The sequence below is a fragment of the Quercus lobata genome, chromosome 3, assembly GCF_001633185.2.
Source record: "Quercus lobata isolate SW786 chromosome 3, ValleyOak3.0 Primary Assembly, whole genome shotgun sequence".
Taxonomy (NCBI): domain Eukaryota; kingdom Viridiplantae; phylum Streptophyta; class Magnoliopsida; order Fagales; family Fagaceae; genus Quercus; species Quercus lobata.
In genome coordinates, this window is record NC_044906.1 from 57,240,833 (window position 1) to 57,264,925 (window position 24,093).

The following is a 24,093-nucleotide window of genomic DNA, read 5'->3' on the forward strand; positions in this document are numbered from 1 at the left end:
GCACGAGCAAGAAAGATTAAGTTAATTAAAATTAATGAAACAAAAAAGTTAGAAAAATATTGAAAATAACATTGATAGAAGTTGTAAAAAAGGCCGTGGTAAAACCACATGGAGTTGGAGGCTGGGGGGATGACCCTGAAATCAATTTAAAATTTTTTATTTATGATAGTAATATAGATATATTTACAAGTTATTTTTATGAAAAATAGCACTTAACTCCATCATAAGTTTTTCGATGTTTATATTCTTGTTAGTATAAGCATAATATACTAACAAATTAAGGCAATCCTCTCAAAATATATGCCAAATCTCTGTCAAGTGATGATATATATATATATATTTATATATATATATATCATATTATATTTTTTTGGGTATAAAATGTACTAATGTCTCTCCAAATTTTATCCCTTTCTTATTATGTCATTTAGTTATTGTTTTGATAAAATCTCTACAAATTAGGATTGATTTAATCAAAATATTTTCCAATCTGTTGTCAATAAATTATTAAAAAAATGTTTTATATAATATTTACATGGCTTATAAATGATTGAGCTCATGATAATCCCAAAGGATTGACCTAATGGTTCCTAAGGCCTCATGAGATCTATAAGCTCATAGATTCGAAATCTCTAATTAACTTCTTGAGACCTCCCTAAAAGATTCTTCTTTGTAATTATGTAGTGTGTAGAACAAGAGACTACACACACTAAATGAATAATTAGGTGTTTGAAGATATCTGGATACTCTCGTAGATTAAAAAATTATAATAAGTGATTTGCAAAATAGATAAATAAGAGAATAAAATGAAAAAAGAATTCATTATATTATTCTCAATATAAATATAAAAGCTAATAATGTAAATAAAGATCTTAAAGATTACTTCAATCTATAAGATGAATTCCAATGATAATATTCCAAGAATAATGACGAAAGTGATATTATTAAAACAATCCATATCAAATGAATTTGATTAAAACAATATTAAAATGCATGAGATTTTATTAGAAAATAGTCAAAATTAGAAGAATGGATGTAGTTTATTATAACCATTTAAATATTATACAAAGAGATTATTTTCTAAAAATAAGAATATATATTGTAATTTAAAGATGAAATGGATAAGTAACTGCACATCAAACAAGCTTTGGAAGACCTGCAACTGCAAGTATAAAGTTACTCAAAGCCTAGAGACCCTCTTATATTATTATTAGCCTACACTACTCCCTTTCAAACCTCTTAAGCATTAGTTACAAAAGTTGAAGTCACATTCCATGGTATGTGCAATAAGGATTGATTTTCCTACGAGGATAATGATTATCACATATTTGCTATTGTACATTCACCATACACACTGGTGGCTCCATATAGAGTTTAGGGTGGTCACAGGACCACCCTGACTTGGAAAAAAAAATTAATTATTATATGTAAATTTTAAAAAATTTATGATTTTTTATCCTTAAAAAATATTTGGGACCACCCTAAATTTTTTTAGGCTCAACATAATTACACTTTGGACAAAATTTAGCAACAAACTTGATTGTAGATTAAGACTACAACTTTACTTAATATTTTTTTATTGGATGTGAATTTTGACAAATCCACCATTAGATTACATTATCTTCTCAAATCCTCCATACTTGCAAAATTCCAAAAAAAATCAAATATCAAAAGCTATGTCATCACACAAATCTTTAAATTTTGAATTTTTGTTGTCTAAAATTATACATAAAAAATAAGTTTATAAATTAAATAGTAAATAACTTCTAATTCACATGAAATTTGACATGTGTTTTAAGAACATAAAGAACATACAATTTAACATTTAAATTTTCCAAATATGTAATCATGTTAATTTTTTTAGTGAGAGTTGTAGCCTTAGGCTACAGCTTAGTTTGTAGTCAAACTTTTCTTTAAACTTTGATCCCATTAACAATATATTAGGTTCTTACAAACAAAAAGAAAAAGCCTAATAAAATTTTTATGGAACTAAAATTTTGAAAAAGATGTAATTTGCAGCATTGATAATAAGACTATTATATAAAGATTTCAAAATAAAAAAATTCAAAAAGAAAATTGTAAGACTTTATGTCTTTGTATGCGTGTGTGTAGTTCTATTTTATTAAATTTTATATAATTTAAGTTTCTTAATGACCACCCTTGAAAATATTCCTAGAGCCGCCACTGACCATACACATGGCCACATGGATTAAAGTTGTATTTTGAAAACACAACTTTAAAAGGATTGTGTACAGAATGTGTAATAGTGAGTGTATAACAAGATTTTCTCTTTCTACAATATTCAATTGAACAAGAAGCCAAGCCCATTTATCTTTTTGCTAGCAATCTATATATATCTAAAAGTTGAAGTATAGTATTTATTGTTGCTACGCTCCAGTTGAGCCACATTAGTGTTCACATCATTATCATTTTTCTTTCCAATCTTCCTATAATTTTTTTTTAACATTTACTCTTTTTTATTTTAATATTTACACTTTCTGTAACCTTTCTCTATCCTTTACCTTTTCATTTTCCCACTATCCTCTACCTTAATATCACTTTTCATATCCCCACTACCCTCTACCTTAATATCACTCTTCATCTTTCCCTTCATCTTCCTTTTTTTGGTCCTTTCTTATTCACACACTCTTACTATAAATTTGTCATTCTCTCTTCCATTCTTTACATACTTTTCCCTCACAAAAAAAGTTTCTCTCTCTCTCTCTCTCTCAATTTTTTTGGTGAATTTTTTATTTTTCTTGCATTTCTGTTTTAGGTTGATAATTGTTGTGTTCTTTAGAATTTTATATTGAACTGATGCAATTTAGTTTTGTGATTTAAGTTTTTTTCTCTCTTTAATTTTTAATTTTATTACATGTTTTTTTCTTTAAATTCTTAGTTTGGGTTGCTTTGAATTCACCTATTTAGTTGTTCTATATATGTTATTTTTGTACAACATGACATTTTTTTCTATGAAATTCCTTTAGACTTGATATGTTATCTTTTCATTTTATTTTTTTTTTCTCTCCTCATGTGTAGTGATTGACTTCTAACATAAACTATTCTCTTTATATATTTAGAAATCTATTTCTTTTTAATTCCAACCGTTTAAATTTTATATGGGCCATGGATTCTATTGAGCAATTAATACGAAAAACAAAATAAAAGTAAAATAAATTATACAATAATTTGCTTTATAGGGATCGACTCCTCTAAGTTACACATTGTTCCTTAAAAGTAGTGCAAGAGAAATTAATGTTTGGTCTATCTATGTAACTAATGTTTCTAATCTTTTGAAAGTTTGTGGAGCTTATACCCTACTAATTAGGCCATCTAAATCATTTGAATTAAAAATCAACTATAACATAAGGAACAAAGGGGTCATAATGCATTCATGTTCTCCTTATATTTGAGTAGTTGAATAGTATCGTTGTTTAATTTACCACTATTACATATTTTTTCCTGAAAGCTACATACCATCGATTGCTACACCCAATGGATATTTCAAAGTTCATTTACATGATTACTTTGCTTTGTGGTGAGTTGAAACATTGTTGGGTAATGATGTACGTTAGATTGAATGTGTAGCCTCTTAACTTGCAAAGGGTAAGTACTAATTTATGCTAAGTTTTTGTTATTGGTATTCTTTAGAGCTATAATGGTTGATAGGTCTAATGAGGCTTCATTAATTTATACGAGGCTTTAATTTCACCCAAATGACAAGCAATAAAATAAGACAATTCATGTTTAGCTTTCAGGTTTATTTTATTAAAAAAAATGCTTAGCTTTTTTGGCAACTACCAATTCGTTTTGTTAACTCAACATCATAAAGTAACTTTAATTAGTTATATGGATAGGGTTTATCATTTTTCAAGTTGCAAAAAAAAAAAATCAAGCTAATATCAATAGCATTACTACAAGAGAAATAATATATCTATAACATTTTAACAACAAATCCTAAGTAGCAGGTTGTTATTGGTTGTTATTGTTAGGACAAAAAAGTAATCTTTGTGTTAGTTTCAAATTTGAACCAATAACAACTAATTGCCTGTGATTTGTTGTAAAAATGTTGTAAACATAGCATCTCTCTTACTACAATTGACCATTTAAATTCAGTCATACCCTCCATATCATTAAATTATTAATATTTTCTCATTTTTTTTAATTTAAAAAAAAAAAATTAAACATATAATGTTTTAATTAAATACAAATAAATAAAAATTTCCTTATAAAATCGTACTCATTTTTTTTTTTAACATTTATACTTTCCTCAACATTTCTCATTCATTTCACATTTTCATCTCCCCACTATCGTCTACCTTAATATCACTCTTTATCTTTCCCTTTATCTTCATTTATTTTGTTTCTTCTTATTCTTATCCTCTTATTTTAAATTTTTCATTATCTTTTCTATTCTATATTTCTATGCATAATTTTCATTCACAAAAAATATTATTTCTCTCTCTCAATTTTTTGGTGGATTTTTTATTTTTCTTGCATCTTTGCTTTAGGTTATCAATTTTTTTGTATATTTAAGGACTCTACTTTGAGTTGATACAATTTAGTTTTGTGTTTTAATTTTTTTTCTTTTTTGTTCTCTTTTATTGTTAAACGTTATCCTATTACATTATAAAGAATATAATATTATTCTAATACATAGCATAATTTGGATAATTTTACCATATAAGAATTTTACATAAGTTACATAGACAAAAGTAAAACAATAATATATTTATATAAATATAAATATATTTATGAGATAACCCTAAAAAAATTATCACGCGCAATGCACGGGTGTGCGACTAGTTTGAATAAAAAGGAATTAACTAACCATCGTGCACCTTTGGTGCGGTGGTCACTCTACAAGTATAAGTGTTTGTAAGGTGTGGAAGACAATGGCCGAGATTCAAGTTTCTAGGAGGGAGCTTCACACACATATACACTTAGATTATGTTAGAGTTAAAAAAAAAAAAAAGAATTAACTCACAAGGTATAATCCCAAAAAATTGGGATCAAACATGCACATGCTATTGTATTTTCAAAGTTGAGTATTTTATTAAGGTTGTAAATAGACAGAATTAACTGTTTATGAATAGTTCAAGTTCAACTCATACAAAAACTTGTTTATGTTAACTTAAATAATAAATGAGTCAAACTCAAGATCTTATTTATGGTCCGTTTGGATTGAGGGAGAGGGAAGGGGAGTAGAGTAGAGTAGAGTAGATTTAGCACAAAATTAGCTTATTTTTAGCCAACTCTACTCTACTCCTCTCCACTCCCCCTCCTTCCACCCTGCATCCAAACAAGTCATTAAGCTAGACTATTAAACAATTCAAACTCAAATATAATTTTACGTCCATGAACAAACTTGAGTATAAAACTCGATAAATAAATAAATACGTAGAGTTATATATAATTAAAATTATATTAAGTTTTATAAATAAGCTCAAAAAAGAGACCAAAATATTATTTGTAATTTATTAATAATATAAATAATCTATTTTGTAGTAAAATTCATATATAATTTTTAATAAGACAAGGCTAGTAAAACTAATTTGTATAAGTTCTTACATAAAATCATATTTAACAAACTCAAATAATATAATTTTAAATATAACCTAGCCATTAATTATTAGCATATATTATTATAAGGTAAAAATTTCCGAACATGGTGTATAGTGTGTATTCACTATAAAGGGGGAAGATGTAAACTAATCCAATAGCTTGTGAATAAACTCAAATTCATTTGACAAGAAAATAAATCAAATTTGAACACAGAATCTAGCTCAAAATTGTCGAGCTCAACTCATTTTGAAATAAAATCCTATTGACTCTGAAACCTCCCAAACCAGCTTCTTTATTTTAAGGTCTACTTTTTATATTTTATATATTTTTTAAAAGATCGACTTTACTTCTTTTTGACTTTTCAAGATCCAACAGCAGGCAGTTCTCGGTAGGGTAGGGTAGGGTTTCCCACCATCTCCATATCGTAGTATAGAGTTTCCCTTTTCACTTTTGGGAAGGATGTTGAGTCCCCTCTAGTAACAACGTTACTAGTAGGGCTTGTGGGCTGTTTTTTCGAGGGGTCTGGGATACAGAATAGGATCGGTATGGAGGATTTAACTAGGGATTGGAAGAAATTATCATTGACGGAGAAGGAAGGACATAAGCTTGATCTGTCAAAGAATAAGAAAACACAAGTTTTTGTTCTAGCAGCAAAGTTCTTTACGAGTAGATCTTTGAATGTGGAGGCTGTGGCAAAATCGTTCAGACCACTATGGCGCACTAGGAAAGCGTTCCAAGTGAGTGAAGCGGGGGACAACAGATTACTATTTGCTTTCCAAACGGCGGAGGATGTGGAAAAGGTATTAATGGGAGAACCATGGTCATTTGATAAACACTTGGTAGTCTTTCAACGATATGATTTGTCTACTCCGATTGAGGACCTCACCTTTGACAAGGTCGCATTCTGGGTTTAGATTCATAATTTACCCTACTCTCTATTGATGATGGAAGTAGCAATGCGTCTTGGAGAGTCACTAGGAGTGGTCAATGTGCCAAAAGATCTAACGGAGATGAGAGGAGGAAACTTCATGAGGGTGCGAGTGACTATAGACATATTAGAACCGCTTTGCAGAGGAAGATGTGTGGATTTCGATGAAGATAATGAAGGGTGGGTTTCTTTTCAGTATGAACGATTACCTAATCTATGTTATTGGTGCGGTCACTTAACGCATGACGACAAAGATTATGTTTTGTGGCTCCGGAGCAAGGGAACATTATCGGTCGAAGATCAACAATTTGGATCGTGGATCAAGGCCAGCCAGTTTAATCCGGCGAAGAAATCCATTGTTGAAGTCCAAGGGTATGAAAACATGACTGGGGCATCAAAAATGAGAGGTAGGAAGACTGGAATAGACAGAAAGGACACGGTGCCGGTGACGGTTTCAGTTGGAAACGTGGAGTCCAGTAACGTATCTGGAGAATCCGGAAAATCAGTCGCAAATCAATTTGCAGCGGAATTTGCGGCTACTCTACAGGAAATTGATGAGGCTATTAATGCGGGTTTTGAAACTCAGAATTTAAATAAGGAGGTTACTGCAGTAACGGTAGAATAGGATGGGAAGGAAACAGATATGGAAGTTAGTACTGACGCGGAAGATACGGAGAATAATACTCTGAGTGTTCAATTGACTCCTAGGTCCTTACAGCTTGGTGAGCATGTGCTATTCACAGCTGGATGGGTGGATAATGACAGAGATAAAAAAGGAAGGAAAGGAGAGGCACGTGGCACCAAAACAAAAGTAAAACCAAGTGATAAAGGGCCACGGTCCATGCAAGCTACCGAACCTAAGCCCAATGGAATGTGGACCAGAATGCATGTAAGGTCGAGGAACGTAAGTGCACCAATAATAGTTGATAAAGATGGGCCCAAACGTAAGAAGATAAATTAGATAGAAGGGGACGGTGTGATACAGGAAAAAGAAAAAAGACTCAGAATGGAGGAAGAGACGAAGAACCTAAGTATGTTGATGGCTTCAGAATTTAAATCGGTGGAGGTTGCTATGCAACCTCGCCGGGAGCAATGAATCTCCTCAGTTGGAACTGCCGGGGGCTTGGGAACCTCCGGACAGTTAATGCCTTATCAGAGGTGGTAAAAAAAGAAGAGCCCAAGATTGTCTTCCTTATGGAGACGAAGTCAAACAGAGACTGGATGGTTATGGTTAAGGATAAATGTAATCTAAAACATGGTTTGTATGTGGACAGCATTGGTTCAAAAGGTGGATTGACAATGTTATGGAGGGAGGAGGTGAAGCTTGATGTTCAAACATTCTCACAGTCACACATTGATGCACTGGTGGATGGTGGGGCTGAATATGGATGGTGGCACTTGACTGGTTTTTATGGTAATCCGGAAACTTCAAAAAGAAATGAATCATGGGCTACAATGAAGCATTTGGGTACAACTTCTTTGCTGCCTTGGCTGATTATAGGTGACTTTAATGAGATTATGAGCATGTCGGAGAAGGAAGGTGGGAGTTCTAGACCAAGGCAACAACTGACAAACTTTGTAGAAACAATAAATTTGTGTGGTTTGCGTGACATTGGCTTCGTGGGACCAAGGTTCACATGGATTTATGAGACAAGGGATGGCAGGCAGATCCGAGAAAGGCTTGACCGTGCCTTAGCAAATCTGGAATGGGTGAACTTGTTTCCAAGAGCAAAACTCCATCACCTCACTAACTCGGCATCAGATCATTCTCCATTGTTGCTGCGTCTGGATAGAAGGGTCAGTAAAAGGAAGATGAAGAAATTATTTAGATTTGAATCAATGTGGCTCAAGGAGCCTCAATGTGAAGAGATTGTGCAGAATGCTTGGAGTGAAGGTGTTCTAACTCAATCGGATTTCCCATTAGTCTCATGTATAGATCAGTGTAGGTTGCAGCTGGAAGCATGGAATAAAAATGTGTTTGGACACGTTGGGAGGAAAATAGATGAATTACAAAAACACTTGGAGTGGTTGGAAATGCAACCGGCCTCTCTAACCAACATCCAAGACATGAGGGCCACAAGAATGGAGTTAAAAAAATGGCATGAAAAGGAGGATGCAATGTGGTACCAACGGTCAAGGATCAACTGGTTTCAAGATGGGGATAAAAATACTAGCTATTTTCATGCTAAGACATCGGCTAGGCTCAAAAAGAATCAGATTGATGGGATGCTTGATTCACAGGAAATATGGCAAGAGGATGAAGGGAAGGTGGGGGATATTGTGGAGGAGTACTACACGGCCCTATTCACAACAAACCATCCAACAGAGTTCAATGAAATTTTACAAGCCATGCAGCCAAAAGTGACCCCACAAATGAATCAAATGCTGGATAAAGCCATTACAACCAGTGAAGTACAGATGGCCTTGAAGCAAATGCACCCATTAAAAGCCCTAGGTCCTGATGGTATGCCCCCTTTATTTTATCAAAATTTTTGGCCAATAGTAGGTGATGTCGTTACTAAAACTGTTCTTGATTTTCTTAATCATGGTTTGCATCCTCCTAATTTTAATGAGACTCATATTGTACTGATCCCTAAAGTTAAGGAGCCCAAAAGGGTGACTGACTTTCGCCCTATTAGTCTATGTAATGTGGTTTTCAGGATAACATCTAAGGTGATTGCAAACAGAATGAAGAAGATCCTGCCATCCATTATTAGTGACACCCAAAGTGCATTTGTGCATGGAAGGTTGATCATTGATAATGTCCTGGTCGCCTTTGAGGCCATGCATCACATTAATGGTAGGAAATGAGGCAAAAATGGTGAAATGGCATTGAAGTTGGATATGAGCAAGGCATATGATAGAGTGGAGTGGTTATGCCTAGAAAAAATTATGGCTAAATTGGGATTTGGGGAGAAATGGAGGAAGTTGATTATGAAATGTGTTACTTCAGTTTCCTATTCAGTAAAAATTAATGGGAAACCAAGGGGCAAGATCATACCATCTAGGGGAATACGACAAGGAGACCCTTTGTCCCCGTACTTGTTCTTACTGTGTGTTGAGGGACTTTCAGTTTTAATAAAAAAGTCAGTGGATATGGGTGAGATAAAAGGGGTAATAGTTTGTAGGGGTGCTCCTTGCCTATCACACCTCTTCTTTGCAGATGACAATATTATTTTTTGTAAGGCTACAATTGAAGAATGTAATGCCCTACAAAGAATTTTGGGGGTCTATGAACAAGTTTCGGGCCAACAATTGAATCGAACAAAAACGGCTCTGTTTTTTAGTAAGAACACTCCTGAGGAAATTAAAGAAGAAATAAAGAATAGATTTGGGGCTCAAGTGATTTGGCAGCATGAGAAGCATTTGGGTTTGCCATCATTGGTGGGGAAAAATAAGAGGAATACTTTCAATGATATTAAGGACAAACTTAGCAAAAAGTTAGCAGGCTGGAAAGAGAAACTCCTCTCAAAAGCAGACAAGGAAGTGTTGATCAAGGCTGTAGCTTAGGCTATACCAACATACACTATGAGCTGCTTTAAAATACCTAATTCTCTTTGTGATGATTTGACTAGTATGATCCGAAATTTCTGGTGGGGTTAGAAAGGTGATGAGAGAAAAATGTCTTGGCTTAGTTGGGATAAACTGTGTGAGTCCAAGGCAGATGCAGGTATGGGGTTTCGGCAATTAAAACAGTTTAACCTTGCCCTTCTTGCTAAACAAGGTTGGAGACTTCAAGGGATGCATGATTCATTTGTTTATCGTCTTTTCAAGGCGAGATATTTTCCTCACACAGACTTTATCCATGCATCAATGGGGAATCACCCATCCTATGCTTGGAGGAGTATCAAGGCCGCCCAACATTTGGTGAAGCAAGGCATCCGTTGGAATGTGGGAAATGGTGAATCTATTCATGTATGGGGGGATAGATGGTTGCCATCATCTTCTACATTCAAGGTGGTGTCTCCTAGACTGTTCATGCCTGCTGATCTACAGGTTAGTGAGCTGATTTCTCAAGAGCCTATTGGCTGGAAAATGCAGGTGATAGATGCCCTGTTTCTTCCATATGAGGCAAACATTATCAAAAGCATTCCATTAAGCACTCTGTTACCGCCAGACAAGATTATATGGGCTGCGACAACTAATGGTTCATTTAGTGTTCGTAGTGCATACAGGTTGGCAATGGAGAATACCCAGTCTGATAATGCAGGGTCCAATTCGGATGGCAGTGGACTTCGGCGTTTCTGGAGGCGCATTTGGAGGATACCGGTCCCTCATAAAATCCGACATTTCACTTGGAGAGCTTGTCGAGAGATCTTGCCCACAAAAGTGAATTTGAAGCGGAGGAAAGTGGTGGAAACTGATATTTGTGAGGAATGTAACGAAGGTGTGGAGCACTCGGGTCACCTGTTCTGGAGCTGCCAAAGAGCCAAACAGATTTGGCAATGCACTAAACTCAGGTTTGCGTTTGAACCGGCAGCCATCAACTCTTTCTTTGATCTGGTATGGCACCTGATGATGCTCGAGGAGTATGATGAAGACAAGATAGCCGCGGTGGTTACTATAGCATGGTCCATGTGGACAAATCGTAATGAAGTGCGCCATGGTGGGACAAAGATGACGGGTGAAGCTCTGGTCAAATGGAGTGAGCAGTATTTGGAGGAATATAGGTGTGCGAACTCCTTGTCGGAACCGGTACCGAGAAGTCAAGAGGTGAGATGGTCTCCCCCACCAACGGCAAGATACAAACTGAACGTGGATGGAGCAGTCTTTAAAACACAAAAAACAGCTGGAGTTGGTGTTCTTATCTGAGATGAACAGGGGCAAGTCATAGCAGCTCTAAGCCAGAAGATCAATGCACCTTTGGGAGCATTGGAGGTGGAGGCGAAGGCAGCTGAGGTGGCGCTCCAGTTTGCAAGGGATGTAGGCATCTCTGATTTCATTATGGAAGTGGACTCTCTAATAGTTTATAATGCTCTATGTGGTCACTCATCCCCACCATCCTCAGTGGCATCAGTCATATCGAGTGCACTTGGCTTTTGTGGGCTATTTCGTCAGGTTGATTTTTCTCACATTCGTAGAAAGGGGAATACACCAGCCCACTTATTAGCAAAACATGTAAGAGGTATTGTTGATTTTGTAGCATAGATGGAAGAGACGCCTTGCTTCTTAATGCAAGCACTTACCCATGATGTATCTATTTCTATTTAGTTTGAAATAAAATTGCAGTCTTCCTATCAAAAAAAAAAAAAAAAAAAAAAACTTTACTTCTTTTTGGAAAAAAAAAAGGGGTCTACTTTACTTGCTTTAAGTTGCTTAGGACTTTGTTTATTATTATTGGTTAATAGTAACTTCTCTCACTTTGTGATACTATTGGACATGTCACATTAATGTATAAAGATGCTATGATTGGTCAACGTGTTCTCAGATTAAACTTAAAAGTCTCCCAAAATGGTTAAATCTGCAACTGTTGAAGTCCCGATGCAAGTATACTCCAAGCTTCTTAAGGTAAAGTGCTTTTTTTTTTCCTCCTTTGAGCTAAACTGCAGTTGTTTGAGTTCATTCTCATGATCATACTCTACGGTTTCAATTTCTTTGCAGAATTGATGTAGCATCAGCAAGAACTTAAAATAACAGATTTTTAGCTTTATCTTCTTTCCTAGCAAGAATAGGAAAATAAATAAAGTATAAATATTGGTTTTTTCCTTCGCATTCTTCCTCAAATTTTACTTACTTTTACATGATCAAACCCGTACATATTCTTCTATGTCACTGCTTATGTAAACCTTTTTCTTTTTCTTTTTTATTTTTTTTTTCTTTTTTTGAGGGAGAAATGCTTTTGTAAACTTGTACTAAATCCTTCCACATATGAACCATCAAACCCATGATCCTTTTTGGAAGATGTATCATCATGAACCTTAACTTCCTCAATGGAGCTCCCAATGGCCTAAAACAGCAATATATTTTTTGTTTGATTAAAAGTTAGAGTGAACAAAGTAAGAGGATTCAATGCGCCGGTTTAGGCTTTTCAGAGGGAAATTGGAAGGTCCTTGGTGGATAAATAATGGTGTAGGAGCAGCAGCAATTGGAGTTGTTTTGATTGCTACTTCGTTACTTGTTGGTCCGTCATGGGGTTGTCACATTCCAGCAATCTACAACTTTGGCGATTCAAACTCAGATACAGGCAGTGTCTCAGCAGCATTTCGTCGGCTACCCCCTCCATATGGTGAGACTTTCTTTGGTAAACCTTCTGGTCGGTATTCTGATGGGCGTCTAATCATTGACTTTATAGGTAAGCATGCTCTTCTCAGCTATTCATTTATCCTCTACTCTAGCTAGGGAATATGGTAGTTATTTTTTTGGGTCTATGGAATGTGATAGAATGACGAAAAAGAATATATGTAACATTTCCTGACTAGTCTGTTGATCCATAATAGACCCAAAATTTTGGTATGAAGGCTTGGATTTCGTTGTTGTTGTCTATGGGATGTGATAGTTTGGATGTTGCTATGATGGGATTATTTCTTGGTGGACTCCCACCAACCATTTTCATGGAATACATTTTCTCTTTGGGCTGATCATACCTCTGGTGATGATTGTCTGTGCTAATTTTTGTACTGATATAATGTCATAACATAAACATTGTTAATGTAAAACTTATTTGATGTTCTACATACAACCCATGTTGATGACTTTGTTTGGTTAGGATCTTGTAACCTAGTGTCATGTGGGGAGAGCCTAGGTTTGAATCTGCAGTTTCGTTGTCTTCTTAATGTGGCAAAAGAAAAAAGATGACCTTTTTTTTTTCTTTTTCTATTTTTTTCATTTTCTACAGCTGAGAAGTTGGGGCTTCCCTTCTTGAGTGCATATCTTGATTCTATAGAACCAAACTTTAGACATGGAGCAAATTTTGGTGCAAGTGGGTCTACAATCCAGCAAACTGATGCCAAATTATTTGGGGCAGGTTTTAACCCCTTATCTCTCAATATACAGCTTTTGCAGTTTGAACAATTTAAAGACCGTACCAAGGAGCCATTCAACCAAGGTTAGAAAGATCTACTGCTGATTTCTCTAGGCAAGGCAATTTTTTTTTAAAAATTTCTGCTGTCATTTACTGAGAAATGCTTTTGACCTTTTACTTTCTAGTAATGCTTGTATATGCTTTCAGCTAAAAGTTCTTGGATTAAAAATAACCTCCCAAGGCCAGAGGAATTCTCAAAGGCCCTTTACACATTGGACTGTGGACAAAATGATCTTCATTTTGGACTTGTACAAACTACAGAGGAGCAAGTGCGAGCATCCATCCCCAATATAATTGATATGTTTGCTGTGGCTGTAAAGGTAACTTAAATATATTTGTTAGAATAACAGTAAGTTATTAACTTTATAAATTCACTATTTTCAGCCACTTAAGTTTTTGGAGCAAATGGTAATTTATCAAGATACCAACAAGTGGTGTGAGATTGAACCCTTTTCCACTCTACCCACCATAAAATGTTCAAAATTTCAGGTGTTATGTCTCACTCTCACTTATTGAAGGGAAGTTTGGGTCCATACATGAGGAAAAGTGTTAAAATAATGGTTATGTGATTAAATTCAGCTTTTCCACTAGCTTAAACTTTTGGAACATGGTAGTTTCAGTATCATACATGAGGAAAAGTGTTAAAATAATGGTTATGTGATTAAATTCAGCTTTTCCACTAGCTTAAGCTTTTGGAACATGGTAGTTTCAGTATTCTATTTTCAGTGCTTTCTAATGAAGACCAATGTCATTTTAGGAATAAACCAAGTAGCTTCTTGCAGCTTAACATTGCATAATCCTAGCAAGTCCCTTGAGCCATACTGTGGAAAATTGAGAATTAAACTTAAAACAGTTCAAACTTTGTTTTGACCTAAGCAATTATTATCATCTTCCAATTAAATTTGTGCCCATAAGAGAGAGCCTTTTCTAAATCTCTTACAAAAGTATGAGTTCTGTGCAATGACCCAATAAAACAAGGGTTGTAAATAACTTTTAAGAATGACAACAATTCTGTTACTTATCTCTCTGTAGACAGTTTTTCACCCTGAATGCTCTAGGTAAAAGGGAAATGGTAAACTCTATTCTAAAGGATGTGCTTAGGGAAATCACATGAGATGCTCCATACATCACTGGTTTTAATCTTTTTCATTGGGGAAAAAAGCATTAGTTAACCTTGAATATTAAACAAAGCTGTACACATACTTTTTCCAGATTCTAATTATATAAAATTGGCTTTATACCAAATTGGTAAAACTTCTCAACATAAAATCCTATTCACAAAGTAGAAGGCAAAAGGTGAGGTAGACATTTTCTATATCAGAATTTTCATGTGTATAATTAAAGTCCAGTACTTGTTTATTTGATGTATTTTTTTTTTGGTCTATGAAACTATTTAGAAACTCTACCATGAAGGAGCAAGAACATTTTGGATACATAATACCGGTCCCATTGGTTGCTTGCCTTTTTTTGCTGTATGGAATCGTCCAAAACATTTTAAGTCTGATCAAAACGGCTGCATAAAGTCTTACAATCAGTTGGCTCAAGAGTTCAACAAGCAGCTTAAGGACAAAGTCTTCCAACTGAGGACCAAACTCCACCATGCAGTGCTCATCTATGTTGATATCTACACAGCCAAGTACACTCTAATCAGTGAGGCAGAGAAACAAGGTAATCATTTGAGTTTATAATCATTCTTTTTATTTTATGAAGAGGAATCCATGTCCCAAAGACCTTGGTAAACCTCGGATGTCTGACCTCACCCACAAGAATCGTGCATCAATTGAGTTCAGAACTTAAAACCTCATGGTTCTTGAGCATGTGTTCCACAATTTGAGTTACTAGATGGGTATTTCTAGTTTATAAGTTCCTTCAAAATTTATATCACAAATGAACCCATACTATTGTATTATGAAAATTCCTAATTACACTATGTACAACTCATTTGTCTTCCATGCAATAGCAAGTTGTTTGATTCTTCTTCCATGGGGTACTAGCTAGAAAGAAGAAACATTGTTACTCTTTTGGTGTGCCTATACCGAACACCATTCTCACTCAGAGTTTCTGTATTAATTGCAGGTTTTGTTAGTCCTCTTGGGTATTGTTGTGGGCATTTAGGTGTAGCTGAATGTTGGCAAACATCAATAGTAAATGGAACTGAAGTTTTTGCGGCTTCTTGCAGTGATCCTTCAAAACACATAAGCTGGGATGGCGCACATTATACTGAAGCTGCAAACAAATGGGTAGCTAACCACATTGTGGACGGCTCACTCTCAGATCCCCCAATTCCCCTGAGAAAATCATGTCATAGTTCTCCCTAGCTGAAGTATGTCACAACCAAGTTATAGCATGTGTTATAGCTCAAAGATGGTGTCATTTCTTTTTTCTTGGTGGGAATCAAGGGATAAGCAAAGATGAAATGGATAAGTAAGCAAAGATAAGCAAAGATGAAAGGACAAGTTCTAGTCAGGACTCAGGTAAGCAAAGATGAAATGGATAAGTAACTGCACATCAAACAAGCTTTGGAAGACCTGCAACTGCAAGTATAAAGTTACTCAAAGCTTAGAGACCCTCTTATATTATTATTAGCCTACACTACGCCCTTTCAAACCTCTTAAGCATTAGTTACAGAAGTTGTAGTCACATTCCATGGTATGTGCAACAAGGATTGATTTTCTTACGGGGATAATGATTATCACATATTTGCTATTGTACACTCACCATACACACTGGTGGCTCCATATAGAGTTCAGGGTGGTCACAGGACCACCCTAACTTGGAAAAAAAATAATTATTATATGTAAATTTTCAAAATTTTATGATTTTTTATCCTCAAAAAATATTTGGGTCCACCCTAAATTTTTTTAGGCTCAACATAATTACACTTTGGACAAAATTTAGTAAAAGCAATCAATGTTTTTGTGACATGGGAAGTTTAAGAATATTTGTGTGTGCATAACTGGTATTGAAACTTTTGCTATTACATATATTTTGATCATGTTTTCTAGTCTATATATATATATATATATATATATATATATAAAACCGAAGCCTCTGCTGGCATTACAATTTTTCACGTCAGCACAATATTTAAAAAAAAATAAATAAATAAAAGCATTATAACTCCTCAAAACCCTAGCAACCTTATCCCTCTCTCAAGTTAAGAAATAAAACCGAAGCCTCTGCTGGCACTACAATTTTCCACGTCAGCACAATATTTAAAAAATAAAAACATTATAACTCCTCAAAACCCTAGCAACCTTACCCCTCTCTCAAGTTAAGAAATATAAAGCCACGGTTTTTGCAAACTCTCTCTCTCCAAACGTAAATATCAAATTCAATCCCTTTAATTTCTCTTTATATTTTTGAGGTTTCTATAGAGTTATAGTGAGTTATGTTGATTTTGTTTTGTGTGTGTGTGTGTGTATAGATGGTCATAATACTCCGGTATTCCAAGAGAAGTTTGTGTTTTCATTAAATGAAGGCCTTAGAGAGATAAGTGTTGCAATTTGGAATAGCAATACAGAAGACGATTTCATTGGCAGCGGAAAATAATTACTTTGTCTCATATTTTTGTTTTTTGAATTGATTTTATGTGCTTTTTAGACTCTTTTGGATCAATTTTGTTAATTGGGTGTTTTTTTTTTTTGATAGGGTCCAATTGGGGAAAGTTCTTTCAAAGGGTTATGACGACCGCACTTGGTATCTGTATACTAATAGTAGGGGGTAAGTGCTATAAATTACTAACCCTTTTAAGTGTATAATCTGTTTCTAAAATTTAAGTGGATGGAGGGGTTTAAGTTTGCTCAAATTAACAGAATCTTCACATGTTCTTGTAGTGGAAAGGCTTTGATAGTTTTATTGAGTTAATTCAAAGTCCTGATATATTAATAAGTTTGGATTATATAGTAACACAATCAAATTAAATTCATTGCTACCCATAGAATACTGTGTGAAGAAGTTGTTACAATGCTCAAATTTTAACTTCATTTTTGTTCACCATTAATACTCATATAATCAATTTCCAATTCAGTGTTCAAGAATTAAACCAAAATTCTAACTGCGCTATCATAAAATATTATTATTAGTATGAATTTTATGGGTTACAGTGTTCAGGAATTAAACCAAAATTCTTTTAAATTATCTATAATATTTTGTCCTCCGAAAATTTTTTCTCTTTAATTTTAGTATATTGTGTTTCTTAAGTTATAGAGAGATTTTCTTTGTTTCTTATTTTCAAGAATAAATCATTTTATTGCAATACTGGTAATTGTTTGAGAAATCCAATATGTTCATATCTCTATAGAATAGAGAATAGTAGAAGCCAATTTTATTACAACTACTTAAATTGAGTTGACTTAATTCCGTACAGTTACAAAGTATAGCATGAAAGATAATGGAATTAATTGTTGTAATTTTTATTTTCTTTCCATGTTTTGAATTTCCTCTATATTATTATTACAACTGAGCAAAGATTGAGAAAGTAACATTACTACTCTAATTTGAAGTTTAATGCGTCCTTCTCAAGTCATGGTCTTTATTTATATATTTGTAGTTTATATTTTTAACCGTTGATGAGAAATTAAGGTTTAGTTGTACAATATGTATAAATTCTTCAGAAGGCTACTTTAAATAGTAAGTCAATATGTCTCTTACATTTGGGTATTAGTTAGAATTATTTTCAAATGATTGTACTAATAAAAGTGAATGTGTATAAATTTTGTTTAACTATCCTGTGCATCGCACGGGTTAGCGACTAGTTAATTATATTATCAGGGAGAATCTTTTGCTTTTATTAATTGGTGTTGTGTCCAATTATGCTGTGGACCAAATTACACTATCTTTGCTTGCCTTTGCCTGAACACTAACACAGACAATCTTTCTGATGCGGGAGATGCAAGAAGATTTTTATTTAGTGTTATTTATGTTTGTAAGTCAATTGTATTTTTTATATTTTTGTCCTAGTAGTTTATTAGGCTATTAATATTTTAATTTGGAAGCAAGGTTATTTTCGTAATAAGGCAATTAGGGTTTCCTGGCCAATTAGAACTAGGGTTTAGCAATCCTTTATAAGCAACCTATTGTACTCCTTGAGGAGGTAGTTGATGTTTTGATGAATGAAAAAAAATAGTCGTTTGGTCTTTCTTTGGTCTGGTGCTGACTCTTAGTGGTTTCCCTACTTGGTGCTGACTCTAAGTAAGACCTAGGTGCTGACTCCTAGGTCATATCCCTTTTATTTTTATTGTTGTTTCAGTTTTGTTTTGGTTGTCCTACGTCATATTTGGTATCAAAGCAGACTTCCGGTTCATACAACACAACCATAGACAACCAATTGAAAGCAAAACCATCAAAAGAGCAAGTCAGCCAAATATGACAGTACCTTTCAAGTTTTTGCCCCATGAGATCTTGGACAAGCCCAAACCAGCCCCGACAATTCGTATATACCCCTCAGCCCCACATGAGTTTTTCACCCCCAAGCCAACAGAGAAGCCTCAGCCTCGCACGTCGTTGGTTCTATTGCAACGCCAAACTTGCATCTATCCAATCTCATGAGGTAACCCATTGGTTTGTCTAAATTCCCCTATTTCCCTTCTTTAGCCATTTACGTAACCAAGATTTTTGTTTAAAAAAAAAAAACCAGCGCATTTGTCTCTCAAAATTGTATCTGACCCATTAGCCACTCAAACACAATTTTACCCGACCCAAATAAAGAACCTGACATAGCCCATTATAAATTTAGCTTAATCCAATGGCTGGCACCTAATAAATAAAAAATAAAAAAATAAAAAAAGTCATCCTATTGCAAAACCCACAGCCTGATCCTTTTAACAAGCCCTAAGCCTAGCTTATACAACTCCAATTTTCCTTTAAAAGTAGAAGACCCTCCACCCCCCCCCCCCCCCCCCCCCCCACACACACACACACAAAAATCAAAACATCAGTTTCAACTTTCAATCTCTATGTTTTGTACCCCTAAGTCTGAGCTAAAAAAAAAAGATTTCCTTTCATAGTGAACTTGAAAAGCAACTTAAGGAGGCTGGGAATAGACTCCTTAACCCTCATTCCTCCATTGATGATCTCCTTACTCTTTTTGATGAAGTTGAAAATTTGTTAGCATACGTGGAGCAAGTACCATCCAAATCAATGTGAGATGCACTTTTTCCCTCAGTAAAGGCTCTGATCAATAATAAACTTTTGAGACATGCTGAAATGGATGTGAAGGTTGCAGTTGTATCTTGCATTATTGAAATTACAAGAATAACAACACTAGATGCCCCATATAAGGATGAGCAAATGAAGGAAATATTCCAATTGATTGTGGCAGCATGTGAAAATATGTCTCATGTGTCTACTCGCTCTTATAAGAAGGTGACTTCAATTCTTGATACCATTGCAAAGGTCAAGTTATGCTTGGTGATGTTGGATCTTGAGTGTGATGCATTGGTTGTTGAGATGTTTCAAAGTTTCTTGAAGATGATTAGGTCCAACCATCCACCTGTTGTACTCTCAACCATGGAAACAATTATGAGTCTGGTCATAAATGAAAGTGAAGACATTTCCTTGGATCTTCTTAGTTCACTTTTTGCTATTGTAAGAAAGGCAAATCAGAATGTTTCACCTATTTCATGCACATTGGGGGAGCAAATAATCACTAGGATTAATGCCCAGCTAGAAAAGATAATGGCATCCACTCAAAAACTACCCAGCAAGCATGAGGGTGCACATGATGTGAAATTTGAAGTTGTTGAACGTGCTTCTGATCAACCCTCCACAGTCCTTGAAGATCTACATCTTGGTGAAGTCGAAGAGGTTAAAACCACAGTGCTTGCTATGGTTCATAAGGTTTAAGAAGAGATTATACTGATTCCACATTGATTTTGTTATTCCAAATGAGTTTGATGTGGGGGAATTCAAGGTTTTTCTTTTCCTTATGCTCCCTAAGGTGATTTCAGACGAAGCAAGTGTTATTTGTCAACATCCTAATCCTTCAATGCTTTAAAACTCGAGATCGAGTTTTCTCCAACTAGAGGAGAATGATGCAGGAGACGCAAGAATATTTTTATTTAGTATTATTTATGTTTACAAGTCAATTGTATTTTTTATGTTTTAGGTCCTAGTAGTTTATTAGGCTATTAATATTTTAATTTGGAAGTAAGGTTATTTTCGTAATAAGGTAATTAGGGTTTCCTAGCCAATTAGAACTAGGGTTTAGCAATCCTTTATAAGCAACCTATTGTACTTCTTGAGGAGTTAGTTGATATTTTGATGAATGAAAAAATGGCTGTTTGGTCTTTCTTTGGTTTGGTGCTGACTCCAGGTCTATCCTAGGTGCTGACTCCTAGTGGTTTCCCCGCTTGGTGCTAACTCCAAGCAAGGCCTAGGTGCTGACTCCTAGGTCATATCTCTTTATTTTATTGTTGTTTCAGTTTTGTTCTAGTTGTCCTGCATCACTTTCATATAACCAAGCTGTTTGTAGATTGGCGTCAAAATGTACTTGTTGATGCTTTATACTTGCTAATGAAGGATGGGTGTGATCAGTTTAAAATTTTAAATAGTGAGCTACAAGTTCTTAAACCCTTAGACTCTGTTGTGGGAATATCTAACTCTTAGCATGCTCTCTCTCTCTCTCTCTCATGAAAGCATACACAAGGGGGGAAAAAAACCTTGATCGGGTCATTTCATTTTTTTTAATGTATAAAAATCATATCATGTATGGATTTAAACCGCCCAAAAAATTATAAAATTTTAGAACATTTTTAAATTTTTACTTAAATTAGAGAAGTAAAGTAATTTATAACTTTTCCTTATCTGTTGGTAAAAAGTGTTACATACATAATGACACACCTTAACAAATACCATCAATAGATTCAATACTATCAATAAAAGTAATGAAGTTTGAAATATTTGCACATAAGTTGAAATATTTGTGAACAAGTTTAGTATGAAAAATGTTTGATATACATTATATATGTTTAATTATAGTTCACTGTATTTTTGTCTGATAAGATAAATTGGATATATTGGATATATTATTTTTAAAGGTACTTTAATAAAACACTACAAAGGATATATTATTATTTATTTATTATCATTGGATTATCACTTGAACTTAGCTGTTGACTGTTTGGCTAAACAATCACTTTTAGACAAACCCAATAACAATTATTTTACCACCACAACTTTTGCAATAACCAATGAAGTGGATCACAATTTTTTTAATTTTGGCCCTGTTTGGTATATGACTTCAACCACATGTTTTCAATTTTTAAATAATATTACACGTATTTTTAGACACTTTTTCACCCACACGTATTTCCAAAAAAATTAAAAATTGTTATTTAAATACACGTACCAAACATGTTATTATTGAGTTAGATAGATAATGGGAGAGGAGGTGATATAAAACACAACAAACCTTATATAATTATTTTTTTTTATTATCATTGGGGTATTACTTGAATTTTAAGTAGTTGACTATTAGTGATAAACAATCACTATTAAAAGAACACCCCAATAAATTTTCTTGACCAGTCCCTCTGTCATTGTACATCTGAGTTCTAGGGTCAAAAGTTACCTAAGACTTAAAGTTGCGTAAGAAGACTGGAGTTTTCGTTAATTATCTTTCACTAAGGTGAACTGGTTTTCAAGGTACACGTGATTGAGTAGGTCCTTAACAAGTTGACGATAGCTTGCATTTGCCTTCTTTCATATGTCGAATAACTGATTTAATTTATTTTTATTTTTAAAAGAAGAATTACTGATTTAAGTTATTTGAGTTAGACGTGTTAATTAAGTTTCACGTTGTTTCTTTGTCATGGTTTTCATAGCTTCGTCTCCAACCCCCTTGTCAGATTGCATTAAAATCCATCTGGGTGCAAAGTTTTTTTTTTGTCGAATTTGGATTTCAAATCTTCCTAAACTAAAAATCAACCAATATTTTAAGTATGATGATAAAAAGTAATTATCATATAATGTAAGTTAAAATTCTATTATATTTTTTAAAAATAAATAAATAAAAAGAAGCTACATCCAAGACTTTTAGTATATATGGCTATCAAGCTCTATACCAGCTAGTCAGGTCAGCCACAACCTATACTCTTCATTAGAAAAAAAATGATGAATCCTACTTAAGGGTCATGGAATACATTGCTGCTTCTCTCCCTTTTTGTTTGCCCAATTTGCATTTCCCTTGACACCATAACACCAGACCAACCCCTCAAGGATGGTCAACTTCTACTCTCAAACCAAAAAACCTTTGCACTTGGGTTTTTCAACCCTGGCAATTCCAGCTACCGCTACGTTGGAATTTGGTATAAGCAAATTACCGAACAAACCGTTGTATGGGTTACAAACAGAAACAATCCTCTTAATGATACCTTTGGAGTCCTCTCCATCAATGGTAAGGGAAACCTTGAACTGCACACCCAAAACCAAACCATTCCTCTTTGGTCCACCAATGTTTCTTTCTCTATCTCATCCACAAATAATTCTATGGCTAAGCTCTTAGATATAGGAAATCTTGTTTTGGCTCAACAAGACAACCAATGTGTTACAAGGCAAAGTTTTGATTATCCCACCAATACTATGCTTCTGCTTTATGAAACTTGGGCTGGACTAGCGGACTGGGTTGAACCGGTTCTTAACATCTTGGAAGTCCAAAGATGATCTGGGAATTGGCAACTATTCATACCAAATGGTTCTAGCTGGGTACCTTCAAATGAGCTTATACATGGGTTAGACTCTATTATGGCATGCTGGATCTTGGACTGGTCTAAGATGGAGTGGTGTACCCAAAATGACATCAAATTACTTCAATATTAGTTTTGTGAATAATCAAGATGAAGTCACCATTATGTACGGTACATCTTCAAAATTAGCTAGCCCCAAAGTTTTTACTAAAATGGTGGTGGATGAATCAGGAATTATGCAACGGTCCTCATGGCACGGGACTAGATGGGTCGAATATTAGTCTACCCCACAAGAGTTATGTGATAAGTATTTGAATTGCGGTCCAAATAATTATTGTGACCCATACAAAGGGGTCAATTTTGAGTGCATGTGCTTTCCTGGGTTTGAACCCAAGTTATCTCGCGATTGGTACTTTAGAGATGGGTAAAGTGGTTGTGTGAGGGAGAAGCAAGGAGTGTCCATGCCCAACAATGGAGAAGGGTTCATGAATTTGGCACATGTGAAGGTGCCAGATACTTCAATGGCACGTGTGGACATGAGTTTGAGTTTGAAAGTGTGTGAGCAAAAGTGTTTGAGGACTTGTTCTTGTATGGCTTATGCAAGTGCAAATGAGAGTGAGGGAGGGATTGGTTGCTTGACATGGCAAGAGGACTTGGTGGACTCAAGAACATATTCTGATGTAGGACAAGATTTATACATACATGTGGATGTGGTTGTATTAGGTACTTTTTCATCTTTTACCTTTAAAATTTTGATAAATTTTTTTACAGAAATACACAGTGAGTTCCCTTACCCCATTTGGTGGCTAGGTCACCGGTTCAGTGAGCTAGGCAGATGATGTCGGTAATCTGATGGTTAAAGCCAACACTCCAACGATCACCACCAATGTTCT

At 34.6% G+C, this 24,093-nt stretch overlaps 2 protein-coding genes across 4 annotated transcripts; both read left to right on the plus strand.

Moving 5' to 3' along the window:
- The first annotated feature begins 11,912 nt into the window (after positions 1-11,912).
- LOC115982422 (GDSL esterase/lipase At5g14450-like) lies at positions 11,913-16,191 on the plus strand. 3 transcript variants are annotated; one of them, XM_031105017.1, is made up of 6 exons: positions 11,913-12,001; positions 12,095-12,785; positions 13,329-13,538; positions 13,662-13,834; positions 14,912-15,182; positions 15,591-16,191. In XM_031105017.1, the coding sequence occupies exons 2-6, from the start codon at positions 12,503-12,505 to the stop codon at positions 15,830-15,832; spliced, it is 1,179 nt and encodes a 392-aa protein (XP_030960877.1). In that variant the 5' UTR covers positions 11,913-12,001; positions 12,095-12,502; the 3' UTR covers positions 15,833-16,191. The 3 variants fall into 3 exon arrangements, with proteins under 3 accessions (XP_030960877.1, XP_030960879.1, XP_030960878.1); XM_031105019.1 differs by having other exon boundaries at positions 15,694-15,801; XM_031105018.1 differs by having other exon boundaries at positions 11,959-12,001; positions 12,480-12,785.
- Positions 16,192-19,721: 3,530 nt separating this feature from the next.
- Positions 19,722-20,360, plus strand: LOC115981134. Its single transcript, XM_031103316.1, has one exon. It carries the CDS (start codon positions 19,722-19,724, stop codon positions 20,358-20,360), a length of 639 nt encoding a protein of 212 aa, XP_030959176.1.
- Positions 20,361-24,093: the final 3,733 nt, after the last annotated feature.

Excerpts from the sequence above, each read along its gene's own strand:
- LOC115982422 (XM_031105017.1), top strand. The coding sequence starts at position 12,503 with ATGCGCCGGTTTAGGCTTTTCAGAGGGAAATTGGAAGGTCCTTGGTGG. Across the intron at positions 12,786-13,328 it reads TCTAATCATTGACTTTATAG|CTGAGAAGTTGGGGCTTCCC; the intron begins GTAAGCATGCTC and ends CATTTTCTACAG. Across the intron at positions 13,539-13,661 it reads CAAGGAGCCATTCAACCAAG|CTAAAAGTTCTTGGATTAAA; the intron begins GTTAGAAAGATC and ends ATATGCTTTCAG.
- LOC115981134 (XM_031103316.1), top strand. The coding sequence starts at position 19,722 with ATGGATGTGAAGGTTGCAGTTGTATCTTGCATTATTGAAATTACAAGA.